At 40.4% G+C, this 12,728-nt stretch overlaps 1 protein-coding gene across 5 annotated transcripts in view; it reads left to right on the top strand.

Moving 5' to 3' along the window:
• The window catches only part of cop1 (COP1 E3 ubiquitin ligase), a 113,372-nt gene extending 101,721 nt beyond the window's left edge, over positions 1-11,651 (top strand). For all 5 annotated transcript variants that reach the window (XM_061928616.2, XM_061928617.2, XM_061928613.2 and 2 more), the window contains 10 exons: positions 585-720; positions 808-951; positions 3,287-3,395; positions 3,465-3,546; positions 3,613-3,729; positions 5,566-5,683; positions 5,876-6,000; positions 6,085-6,245; positions 9,417-9,461; positions 11,408-11,651. In XM_061928616.2, coding sequence (XP_061784600.1) covers positions 585-720; positions 808-951; positions 3,287-3,395; positions 3,465-3,546; positions 3,613-3,729; positions 5,566-5,683; positions 5,876-6,000; positions 6,085-6,245; positions 9,417-9,461; positions 11,408-11,425 — 1,055 coding nt within the window. In that variant the 3' untranslated portion in view covers positions 11,426-11,651. The remainder of the gene's footprint in view (positions 1-584; positions 721-807; positions 952-3,286; positions 3,396-3,464; positions 3,547-3,612; positions 3,730-5,565; positions 5,684-5,875; positions 6,001-6,084; positions 6,246-9,416; positions 9,462-11,407) is intronic.
• The last annotated feature ends 1,077 nt before the right edge of the window (positions 11,652-12,728 follow it).

The following is a 12,728-nucleotide window of genomic DNA, read 5'->3' as shown; positions in this document are numbered from 1 at the left end:
AAAAATAAAAACTAGTTAAATAAAAAACTAGAACTAGCACACATATATCTAAAAAAAAAAGGCTTTTTTTTTTTTAAAAGAAGGGTTTTTAAGCCTTTTTTAAAAGCATCCCAGTCTGTGGTGCCCTCAGGTGGTCAGGGAGAGCGTTCCACAGACTGGGAGTATATGTGTATGTGTGTGTATATATGTATATATATACAGTGGTGGTCAAAAGTGTACATACACTTGTAAAGAACATAATGTCATGGCTGTCTTGAGTTTCCAAAACATTCTACAACTCTTATTTTTTTGAGTGATTGGAGCACATACTTGTTGGTCACAAAGAACATTATGACTAATTTAGCAGGTATAAACTCCAGTGTCATATATTTTGATATTTCACCAATATAAGCATGCTATTATTAGCATAGTACTGTTAGCATGCTAGCCCTTTTAGCTCATCTTCCTCGTATTTTTTGTTACTTGACGCTACTTTGGCTTTGGCTCTTCAGCGTTGACAGGAAATTCCTAGCGACACTTCATTTCCTAGTTGTTTGTAAACAATGGGTAGTGTTTTGAAGGTGTGCACTACTACTGTGTGTCAGATGAAGGCAGGACCTTGAACCAGCTGGATGACTTCAAGGAGTGTCTGTCCAAGTTCACGCGCTACAACTCTGTCAGGCCCTTGGCCACGCTCTCCTACGCCAGCGACCTCTACAACGGCTCCAGTATCGTGTCCAGGTATCAAAGACATGTCACTTCCAGGATGTCGACATTGGCTAGCATAAGAATGATCTACTTTTTATGTCTCACTATTCTCCGTTGCAGCATCGAGTTTGACCGAGATTGTGACTACTTTGCCATTGCCGGCGTGACAAAGAAGATCAAGGTGTTTGAGTACGGCACGGTGATCCAAGACGCGGTGGACATCCACTATCCTGTCAATGAAATGACCTGCAATTCCAAAATCAGGTAGGAGTTCCAAGTTTTGCCAGGAAATCCAGTTTTTGTCCTTCTTTCCTGGTGTTTTGGGTAATGGGGTCGCTCGACAAGCCTCTGTCTGCAACACTGGCAGCGTGGGCTCATTAAAGGAGCGCCACCAGTTTCATGATCCATCATTCAATCAGTAAGGTGACAGAGACGTCACATTTATCTTGTAAAAACAACCAAATGGGAATGTAACGAGGAAAAGACTAATAATGATAATACTTAGTCACCTATAACACAATGTTTTGTTTTTACATTATTTTTAAAAAAAAGTACCTGTGGGATGTTCCAAATAAGTGTTTGATGAGCATTCCTGAACTTTATCAGTATTTATTGCCACCTTTCCCAACTTCTTTGTCACGTGTTGCTGCCATCAAATTCTAAAGTTAATGATTATTTGCAAAACAAAAAATGTTTATCAATTTGAACATCAAATATGTTGTCTTTGTAGCATATTCAACTGAATATGGCTTGAAAAGGATTTGCAAATCGTTGTATTTCCGTTTATATTTACATCTAACACAATTTCCCAACTCATATGGAAACGGGGTTTGTACATAAACACATTAAAGACATACAATATTCATGTGTAAATACTAATGATGATGTCATGTGGTCATACAATATTCATGTGTAAATACTAATGATGATGTCATGTGGTCATACAATATTCATGTGTAAATACTAATAATGATGTCATGTGGTCATATAATCATGTATAAACACTAATGATGATGTCATGTGGTCATATAATATTCATGTGTAAATACTAATGATGATGTCATGTGGTCATATAATATTCATGTGTAAATACTAATAATGATGTCATGTGGTCATATAATCATGTATAAACACTAATGATGATGTCATGTGGTCATATAATATTCATGTGTAAATACTAATGATGATGTCATGTGGTCATATAATATTCATGTGTAAATACTAATGATGATGTCATGTGGTCATATAATATTCATGTGTAAATACTAATGATGATGTCATGTGGTCATACAATATTCCTGTGTAAATACTAATGATGATGTCATGTGGTCATATAATATTCATGTGTAAATACTAATGATGATGTCATGTGGTCATACAATATTCATGTGTAAACACTAATGATGATGTCATGTGGTCATATAATATTCATGTGTAAATACTAATGATGATGTCATGTGGTCATATAATATTCATGTGTAAATACTAATGATGATGTCATGTGGTCATACAATACTCATGTGTAAATACTAATAATGATGTCATGTGGTCATATAATCATGTATAAACACTAATGATGATGTCATGTGGTCATATAATATTCATGTGTAAATACTAATGGTGATGTCATGTGGTCATACAATATTCCTGTGTAAATACTAATGATGATGTCATGTGGTCATATAATATTCATGTGTAAATACTAATGATGATGTCATGTGGTCATATAATATTCATGTGTAAATACTAATGATGATGTCATGTGGTCATATAATATTCATGTGTAAACACTAATGATGATGTCATGTGGTCATACAATACTCATGTGTAAATACTAATAATGATGTCATGTGGTCATATAATCATGTATAAACACTAATGATGATGTCATGTGGTCATATAATATTCATGTGTAAATACTAATGATGATGTCATGTGGTCATACAATATTCATGTGTAAATACTAATGATGATGTCATGTGGTCATATAATATTCATGTGTAAATACTAATGGTGATGTCATGTGGTCATATAATATTCATGTGTAAATACTAATGATGATGTCATGTGGTCATATAATATTCATGTATAAACACTAATGATGATGTCATGTGGTCATACAATACTCATGTGTAAATACTAATGATGATGTCATGTGGTCATATAATATTCATGTGTAAATACTAATGATGATGTCATGTGGTCATATAATATTAATGTGTAAACACTAATGATGATGTCATGTGGTCATATAATACTCATGTGTAAATACTAATGATGATGTCATGTGGTCATATAATATTCATGTGTAAATACTAATGATGATGTCATGTGGTCATATAATATTCATGTGTAAATACTAATGATGTCATGTGGTCATATAATCATGTGTAAATACTAATGATGATGTCATGTGGTCATACAATACTCATGTGTAAATACTAATGATGATGTCATGTGGTCATATAATATTCATGTGTAAATACTAATGATGATGTCATGTGGTCATATAATATTAATGTGTAAACACTAATGATGATGTCATGTGGTCATATAATATTCATGTGTAAACACTAATGATGATGTCATGTGGCTGCAGCTGTATCAGCTGGAGCAGCTATCACAAGAACCTCCTGGCCAGCAGCGACTACGAGGGCACGGTCATATTATGGGATGGATTTACCGGCCAGAGGTCCAAAGTCTACCAGGTACTTGCCAAAGTTGCTGACACCATGTGTGTGAGGACGTGAGGAGAAGATCTCGTCTTTGATTGACAGGAACATGAAAAGCGCTGCTGGAGTGTGGACTTTAACCTGATGGACCCCAAGTTGCTAGCGTCTGGTTCTGATGATGCCAAAGGTAAAGAGCCAGTGGTGGTGTCAGCCATGTTGTCCAGGTGTCTCACACCTGATGTCTGCACTGTAGTCAAGCTGTGGTCCACCAACCTGGACAACTCTGTGGCCAGCATCGAAGCCAAGGCCAACGTCTGCTGTGTCAAGTTCAGTCCAGCCTCCCGCTATCACCTGGCCTTTGGCTGCGCAGGTAAACCCACACACCTGAGAACTTCACACAGTCTACAACAGGCACTTTTTGGAGAAATTGCTAACAGTTAGCATGTGTCAAGTCATATGGCTATGAAGCGTACGCATGTAAAATGTGCTGATAAATACAATGTTAGCATGTTTACAGCATGTGTCAAGTACAAAAGCAGTGAAGTTGGCACCTTGTGGAAATGCAACAACCTTTCCCAAGCAGCTATTGCAAGGAATTGAGGGATTTCACCATCTACGCTCCGTAATATCATCAAAAGGTTCAGAGAATGTGGAGAAATCACTGCACGTAAGCCATATTACACATCTTGAATCCCTCAGGCGCTACTGCATCAAAAAGCCACATCAGTGTGTAAAGGATATCACCACATGGGCTCAGGAACACTTCAGAAAACCACTGTCAGTAACTACAGTTGGTCGCTACATCTGTAAGTGCAAGTTCAATCAATCAATCAATCAATGTTTATTTATATAGCCCTAAATCACAAGTGTCTCAAAGGGCTGCACAAGCCACAACGACATCCTCGGTACAAAGCCCACATAAGGGCAAGGAAAAACTCACCCCAGTGGGACGTCGATGTGAATGACCTTGGAGAGGACCGCATATGTGGGTAACCCCCCCCCTCTAGGGGAGACCGAAAGCAATGGATGTCGAGTGGGTCTGACATAATATTGTGAGAGTCCAGTCCATAGTGGATCCAACATAATAGTAAGAGTCCAGTCCATAGTGGATCCAACATAATAGTAAGAGTCCAGTCCATAGTGGGGCCAGCAGGACACCATCCCGAGCGGAGACGGGTCAGCAGCGCAGAGATGTTCCCAGCCGATGCACAGGCGAGCGGTCCACCCCGGGTCCCGACTCTGGACAGCCAGCACTTCATCCATGGCCACTGGACCTGTCCCCCCCTCCACAAGGAAAAGGGGAGCAGAGGAGAAAAGAAAAGAAACGGCAGATCAACTGGTCTAACAGGGGGGCTATTTAAAGGCTAGAGTATACAAATGAGTTTTAAGATGGGACTTAAATGCTTCTACTGAGGTAGCATCTCTAATTGTTACCGTTAAAACTCTACTATGCAAAGCCAAAGCCATTTATCAACAACACCCGGAAACGCTTGGCTGGGCCCGAGCTCATCAAAGATGGACTGATGCAAAGTGGAAAAGTGTTCTGTGGTCTGACGAGTCCACATTTCAAATTGTTTTTGGAAACTGTGGACCAAAGAGGAAAAGAAGCATGGGGACTGTTATAGGCACAAAGTGTAAAAGGCAGCATGTGTGATGGTATGGGGGTGTATTAGTGGCCAAGACATGGGTAACTTACACATCTGTGAAGGCACCATTAATGCTGAAAGGTACATACAGCTTTTGGAGCAACATATGTTGTTATCATGGACGCCCCTGCTTATTTCAGCAAGACGATGCCAAGCCAGGTGTTACAACAGCGTGGCTTCATAGTTAAAGAGTGTGGGTACTAGACTGGCCTGCCTGTAGTCCAGACATTGAAGGCTAAAATATGAGAAGGGAGACTGTTGAACAACTTAAGCTGTACATCATGCAAGAATGGGAAAGAATTCCACTTCAAAAATGTGTCTCCTCAGTTTACTGAGTGTTGTTAAAAGGAAAGGCCATGTAACACACTGGTAAAAATGCCTTTTTTTGCAATGTGTTGCTGCCATTCAATTCCAAGTTCATGATTATTTGCCCAAAAATAGCAAAGTTTGTCAGTGTGAACATGAAATATCTTGTCTTTGCATCGTGGATGTTATGTTTAGCATATATTGATTGGTTTAGTGTAGAACATGACTGAGATGAGATGTGTTCTCCTTGCTAGACCACTGTGTCCACTACTACGACCTGCGCAACACCAAGCAGCCCATCATGGTCTTCAAGGGCCACAGGAAGGCCGTGTCCTACGCCAAGTTTGTCAACGGGGAGGAGATCGTTTCTGCGTAAGTCTGCTCGTACTCATATCTATATATATATATACAGTATATATGTATAATGTTGAGTGTTGTGTTGAGTGTGCTGGCTCCTTGAAGTGTGGTCATGTGATCATGTCAGGTGTACTGACTTGAAGTGTGTGGTCATGTGATCATGTCAGGTGTACTGACTTGAAGTGTGTGGTCATGTGATCATGTCAGGTCTACTGACAGCCAGTTGAAGCTGTGGAACGTCAACAAGCCTCACTGCCTGCGCTCCTTCAAAGGTCACATCAACGAGAAGAACTTTGTGGGCCTGGCCTCCAATGGAGACTATGTAGCCTGTGGTAAACACTCCTTCCTTCCTTCCTTCCTTCCTTCCTACCGCTGCTCCCCTGTACTATGTGTGCGTCTGCTTCCTGTCTGCGCAGGAAGTGAGAACAACTCCCTCTACCTGTACTACAAAGGACTGTCCAAGACCCTGCTCACCTTCAAGTTTGACACGGTGAAGAGTGTGCTGGACAAGGACAAGAAGGAGGACGACACCAACGAGTTTGTCAGCGCCGTCTGCTGGAGGGCCCTGCCACATGGAGTGAGTGCACTTCATTATCTAGTCTGCTTCACATTCACAGTGTGCCACATGGAGTGAGTGCACTTCATTATCTAGTCTGCTTCACATTCACAGTGTGCCACATGGAGTGAGTGCACTTTATTATCTAGTCTGCTTCACATTCACAGTGTGCCACATGGAGTGAGTGCACTTTATTATCTAGTCTGCTTCACATTCACAGTGTGCCACATGGAGTGAGTGCATTTCATTATCTAGTCTGCTTCACATTCACAGTGTGCCACATGGAGTGAGTGCACTTTATTATCTAGTCTGCTTCACATTCACAGTGTGCCACATGGAGTGAGTGCACTTCATTATCTAGTCTGCTTCACATTCACAGTGTGCCACATGGAGTGAGTGCATTTCATTATCTAGTCTGCTTCACATTCACAGTGTGCCACATGGAGTGAGTGCACTTTATTATCTAGTCTGCTTCACATTCACAGTGTGCCACATGGAGTGAGTGCACTTCATTATCTAGTCTGCTTCACATTCACAGTGTGCCACATGGAGTGAGTGCATTTCATTATCTAGTCTGCTTCACATTCACAGTGTGCCACATGGAGTGAGTGCACTTCATTATCTAGTCTGCTTCACATTCACAGTGTGCCACATGGAGTGAGTGCACTTCATTATCTAGTCTGCTTCACATTCACAGTGTGCCACATGGAGTGAGTGCACTTCATTATCTAGTCTGCTTCACATTCACAGTGTGCCACATGGAGTGAGTGCACTTCATTATCTAGTCTGCTTCACATTCACAGTGTGCCACATGGAGTGAGTGCATTTCATTATCTAGTCTGCTTCACATTCACAGTGTGCCACATGGAGTGAGTGCACTTCATTATCTAGTCTGCTTCACATTCACAGTGTGCCACATGGAGTGAGTGCACTTCATTATCTAGTCTGCTTCACATTCACAGTGTGCCACATGGAGTGAGTGCACTTCATTATCTAGTCTGCTTCACATTCACAGTGTGCCACATGGAGTGAGTGCATTTCATTATCTAGTCTGCTTCACATTCACAGTGTGCCACATGGAGTGAGTGCACTTCATTATCTAGTCTGCTTCACATTCACAGTGTGCCACATGGAGTGAGTGCACTTCATTATCTAGTCTGCTTCACATTCACAGTGTGCCACATGGAGTGAGTGCACTTCATTATCTAGTCTGCTTCACATTCACAGTGTGCCACATGGAGTGAGTGCATTTCATTATCTAGTCTGCTTCACATTCACAGTGTGCCACATGGAGTGAGTGCACTTCATTATCTAGTCTGCTTCACATTCACAGTGTGCCACATGGAGTGAGTGCACTTCATTATCTAGTCTGCTTCACATTCACAGTGTGCCACATGGAGTGAGTGCACTTCATTATCTAGTCTGCTTCACATTCACAGTGTGCCACATGGAGTGAGTGCACTTCATTATCTAGTCTACATGACATCATGATATCAGTTTGGGGTGTAGGATAATGCCATCCAAAGTGTATCATTGGTCCTGCTGGTGGTAATGTGTGTGTTGACAGTTCCCATGGTCTGTGTTGACAGAGTGTGTGCACAGGAGGAAGTAGGTGTTAGAAATTGGGCCTTTTTTTAGCGTAAGATTGTCAATAAAAGTGAAAAAGAGTGTCACTTGTCTTCTGGAGGCTACAACACATTGTGTTACTGCCATTTGTTTACAAGTCCAAAACCCTCATTTTGAAAGGTGTGGTGGCACGCCACAATCTAGTTCATCAAGCCAGACCTTGGACCACAATGTTCAGGACACCTGGGGAACCTATAAACCATTTACAAAAAAAAGCCCACATTATGCACACATGGACATTTTCTGCGTCTGTATCTTCAATATTGATATCACTACTCATGTGATGATGTGTGTGTGTGTGATGGACATGATCATCTCCTCTACTTGTGTATCAATATTGATATCACTAGTCATGTAATGATGTGTGTGTGTGTGTGTGATGGACATGATCATCTCCTCTACTTGTGTATCAATATTGATATCACTAGTCATGTAATGATGTGTGTGTGTGTGTGTGATGGACATGGTCATCTCCTCTACTTGTGTATCAATATTGATATCACTAGTCATGTAATGATGTGTGTGTGTGTGTGTGATGGACATGATCATCTCCTCTACTTGTGTATCAATATTGATATCACTAGTCATGTAATGATGTGTGTGTGTGTGATGGACATGATCATCTCCTCTACTTGTGTATCAATATTGATATCACTAGTCATGTAATGATGTGTGTGTGTGTGTGTGATGGACATGATCATCTCCTCTACTTGTGTATCAATATTGATATCACTAGTCATGTGATGATGTGTGTGTGTGTGATGGACATGATCATCTCCTCTACTTGTGTATCAATATTGATATCACTAGTCATGTAATGATGTGTGTGTGTGTGTGATGGACATGATCATCTCCTCTACTTGTGTATCAATATTGATATCACTAGTCATGTAATGATGTGTGTGTGTGTGTGATGGACATGATCATCTCCTCTACTTGTGTATCAATATTGATATCACTAGTCATGTAATGATGTGTGTGTGTGTGTGATGGACATGATCATCTCCTCTACTTGTGTATCAATATTGATATCACTAGTCATGTGATGATGTGTGTGTGTGTGTGATGGACATGATCATCTCCTCTACTTGTGTATCAATATTGATATCACTAGTCATGTAATGATGTGTGTGTGTGTGTGTGTGATGGACATGATCATCTCCTCTACTTGTGTATCAATATTGATATCACTAGTCATGTAATGATGTGTGTGTGTGTGATGGACATGATCATCTCCTCTACTTGTGTATCAATATTGATATCACTAGTCATGTAATGATGTGTGTGTGTGTGTGTGTGATGGACATGATCATCTCCTCTACTTGTGTATCAATATTGATATCACTAGTCATGTAATGATGTGTGTGTGTGTGTGTGTGATGGACATGATCATCTCCTCTACTTGTGTATCAATATTGATATCACTAGTCATGTAATGATGTGTGTGTGTGTGATGGACATGATCATCTCCTCTACTTGTGTATCAATATTGATATCACTAGTCATGTAATGATGTGTGTGTGTGTGTGTGTGATGGACATGATCATCTCCTCTACTTGTGTCCAGGAGTCTAATGTGCTGATTGCTGCCAACAGTCAAGGAACTATCAAGGTGAGGAAACATCTTCTGAGAATGCACACTCTTCAAATATACTTCATTAATACCTGACTGTACTTTTGATATCATCATCACACATTCTATTTACACACTCTTCAAATATACTTCATTTTTTAATGTACTTTTGATATCATCATCATACATTATATTTACACACTCTCCTAACATAATTAATATTTTAATGTACTTTTGATATCGTCATCATACATTATATCTACACACTCTTCTAACATACTTCTTATTAATAGTCTCAGGTAGACAACATGTGTCGTCTTTAGTCTCAGGTAGACAACATGTATCGTCTTTAGTCTCAGGTAGACAACATGTATCGTCTTTAGTCTCAGGTAGACAACATGTATCGTCTTTAGTCTCAGGTGGACATCATGTATCATTTTTAGTCTCAGGTAGACAACATGTATCGTTTTTAGTCTCAGGTAGACAACATGTATCGTCTTTAGTCTCAGGTAGACAACATGTATCGTCTTTAGTCTCAGGTAGACAACATGTATCGTCTTTAGTCTCGGGTAGACAACATGTATTGTCTTTAGTCTCAGGTAGACAACATGTATCGTCTTTAGTCTCAGGTAGACATGTATCGTCTTTAGTCTCAGGTAGACAACAGTATAGTCTTTAGTCTCAGGTAGACAACATGTATCGTCTTTAGTCTCAGGTAGACATCATGTATCGTCTTTAGTCTCAGGTAGACAACATGTATCGTCTTTAGTCTCAGGTAGACAACATGTATTGTCTTTAGTCTCAGGTAGACAACATGTATCGTCTTTAGTCTCAGGTAGACAACATGTATTGTCTTTAGTCTCAGGTAGACAACATGTATCGTCTTTAGTCTCGGGTAGACAACATGTATCGTCTTTAGTCTCGGGTAGACAACATGTATCGTCTTTAGTCTCAGGTAGACAACATGTATTGTCTTTAGTCTCAGGTAGACAACATGTATCGTCTTTAGTCTCAGGTAGACAACATGTATCGTCTTTAGTCTCAGGTAGACAACATGTATGGTCTTTAGTCTCAGGTAGATAACATGTATTGTCTTTAGTCTCAGGTAGACAACATGTATCGTCTTTAGTCTCAGGTAGACAACATGTATGGTCTTTAGTCTCAGGTAGACAACATGTATCGTCTTTAGTCTCAGGTAGACAACATGTATGGTCTTTAGTCTCAGGTAGACAACATGTATCGTCTTTAGTCTCAGGTAGACATCATGTATCGTCTTTAGTCTCAGGTAGACAACATGTATTGTCTTTAGTCTCAGGTAGACAACATGTATGGTCTTTAGTCTCAGGTAGACAACATGTATCGTCTTTAGTCTCAGGTAGACATGTATTGTCTTTAGTCTCAGGTAGACAACATGTATCGTCTTTAGTCTCAGGTAGACATCATGTATCGTCTTTAGTCTCAGGTAGACAACATGTATCGTCTTTAGTCTCAGGTAGACATCATGTATGGTCTTTAGTCTCAGGTAGACAACATGTATGGTCTTTAGTCTCAGGTAGACATCATGTATCGTCTTTAGTCTCAGGTAGACAACATGTATGGTCTTTAGTCTCAGGTAGACAACATGTATCGTCTTTAGTCTCAGGTAGACAACATGTATCGTCTTTAGTCTCGGGTAGACAGCATGTATCGTCTTTAGTCTCAGGTAGACAACATGTATCGTCTTTAGTCTCAGGTAGACATCATGTATCGTCTTTAGTCTCAGGTAGACATGTATCGTCTTTAGTCTCAGGTAGACAACATGTATAGTCTTTAGTCTCCGGTAGACAACATGTATCGTCTTGAGTCTCAGGTAGACATCATGTATCGTCTTGAGTCAGAAGATGTGAGCAGGATTGATACGGGATCAGCTGTGAGGATAAAGATGTAGAAGTGACTTGTGATATCAAGATGATATCAAGACGTGTGAATGTTGTGTCGTCCTGCAGGTACTTGAGCTGGTGTGAAGTGATCCAGGCAGGATGATATCAGGTGACTCAGCAATAAAGGTGACAGTATCAATAGAACAATCATCAATGTGTTAGCTCCTCCTCCTCCTCATATTACTGCTGGTGATGTCACACTCTGCCTGCTGCTGATTGGAGACTTTTCTAGATGCCCCGCCCCCTGCAGCAGATCTATTTTATCATAGTGTTTTCTATTTGTGCAAGTGAATAAATTATTTCAACTCTTTTGTGACTCCATGACTTAGTGAAGAAGTATGACGTCATGTTTACATCATTACACTGACTCGTGACTGAGTGAAGACGTATGACATCATGTTTACATCATTACACTGACTCGTGACTGAGTGAAGAAGTATGACATCATGTTTACATCATTACACTGACTTGTGACTGAGTGAAGACGTATGACATCATGTTTACATCATTACACTGACTCGTGACTGAGTGAAGAAGTATGACATCATGTTTACATCATTACACTGACTTGTGACTGAGTGAAGAAGTATGACATCATGTTTACTTGTGAAGAAGTATGACATCATGTTTACATCATTACACTGACTTGTGACTGAGTGAAGAAGTATGACATCATGTTTACTTGTGAAGAAGTATGACATCATGTTTACATCATTACACTGACTTGTGACTGAGTGAAGAAGTATGACATCATGTTTACTTGTGAAGAAGTATGACATCATGTTTACTTGCTGTTACAAAAAGAACATTACAAATATATGACAAATGTTTGTAAAGATCTGAAGCTGTTTAAAAATAATCTATGACTTGTGACAGTGCGTCCTTGTTTGTCTAAGGAGGGATAGTGTGAGTTTAAAAAAAAAAAATGTCGTTGTTGAAGGCATATCATCCATCTTCTTCACTTATCCGAGGTGGGGTCGCGGGGGCAGCAGCCTAAGCAAAGAAGTCCAGACTTCCCTTGGTCCAGCTTCTCTTGGGGGATCACGAGGTGTTCCCAAGCCAGCTGGGAGACATAGTACCCCCAATATGTCCTGGGACTACCCCATTGTCTCCTCCTAAACACCTCCCTAAGAAGGCATCCAGGGTCATCCAGACCAGATGCCAGAACCACCTCACCTGGTTCCTCTCCATGTGGAGGAGCAGTGACTTGACATGGATGACAGAGCTTCTCACCCTATCTCTAAGGGAGAGACCCACCACCCAACGGAGGAAACTCATTTGGGCCGCTTGTACCCGTGATCTTGTCCTTTCGGTCATAACTCAAAGCTCATGACCATAGGTGAGGATGGGAACGTAGATCGACCATTAAATTGAGAGCTTTGCCTTC

Source organism: Nerophis lumbriciformis, linkage group LG33 (assembly GCF_033978685.3).
Source record: "Nerophis lumbriciformis linkage group LG33, RoL_Nlum_v2.1, whole genome shotgun sequence".
Lineage (NCBI taxonomy): Eukaryota > Metazoa > Chordata > Actinopteri > Syngnathiformes > Syngnathidae > Nerophis > Nerophis lumbriciformis.
This window is presented reverse-complemented; position numbering and strand designations above follow the sequence as displayed.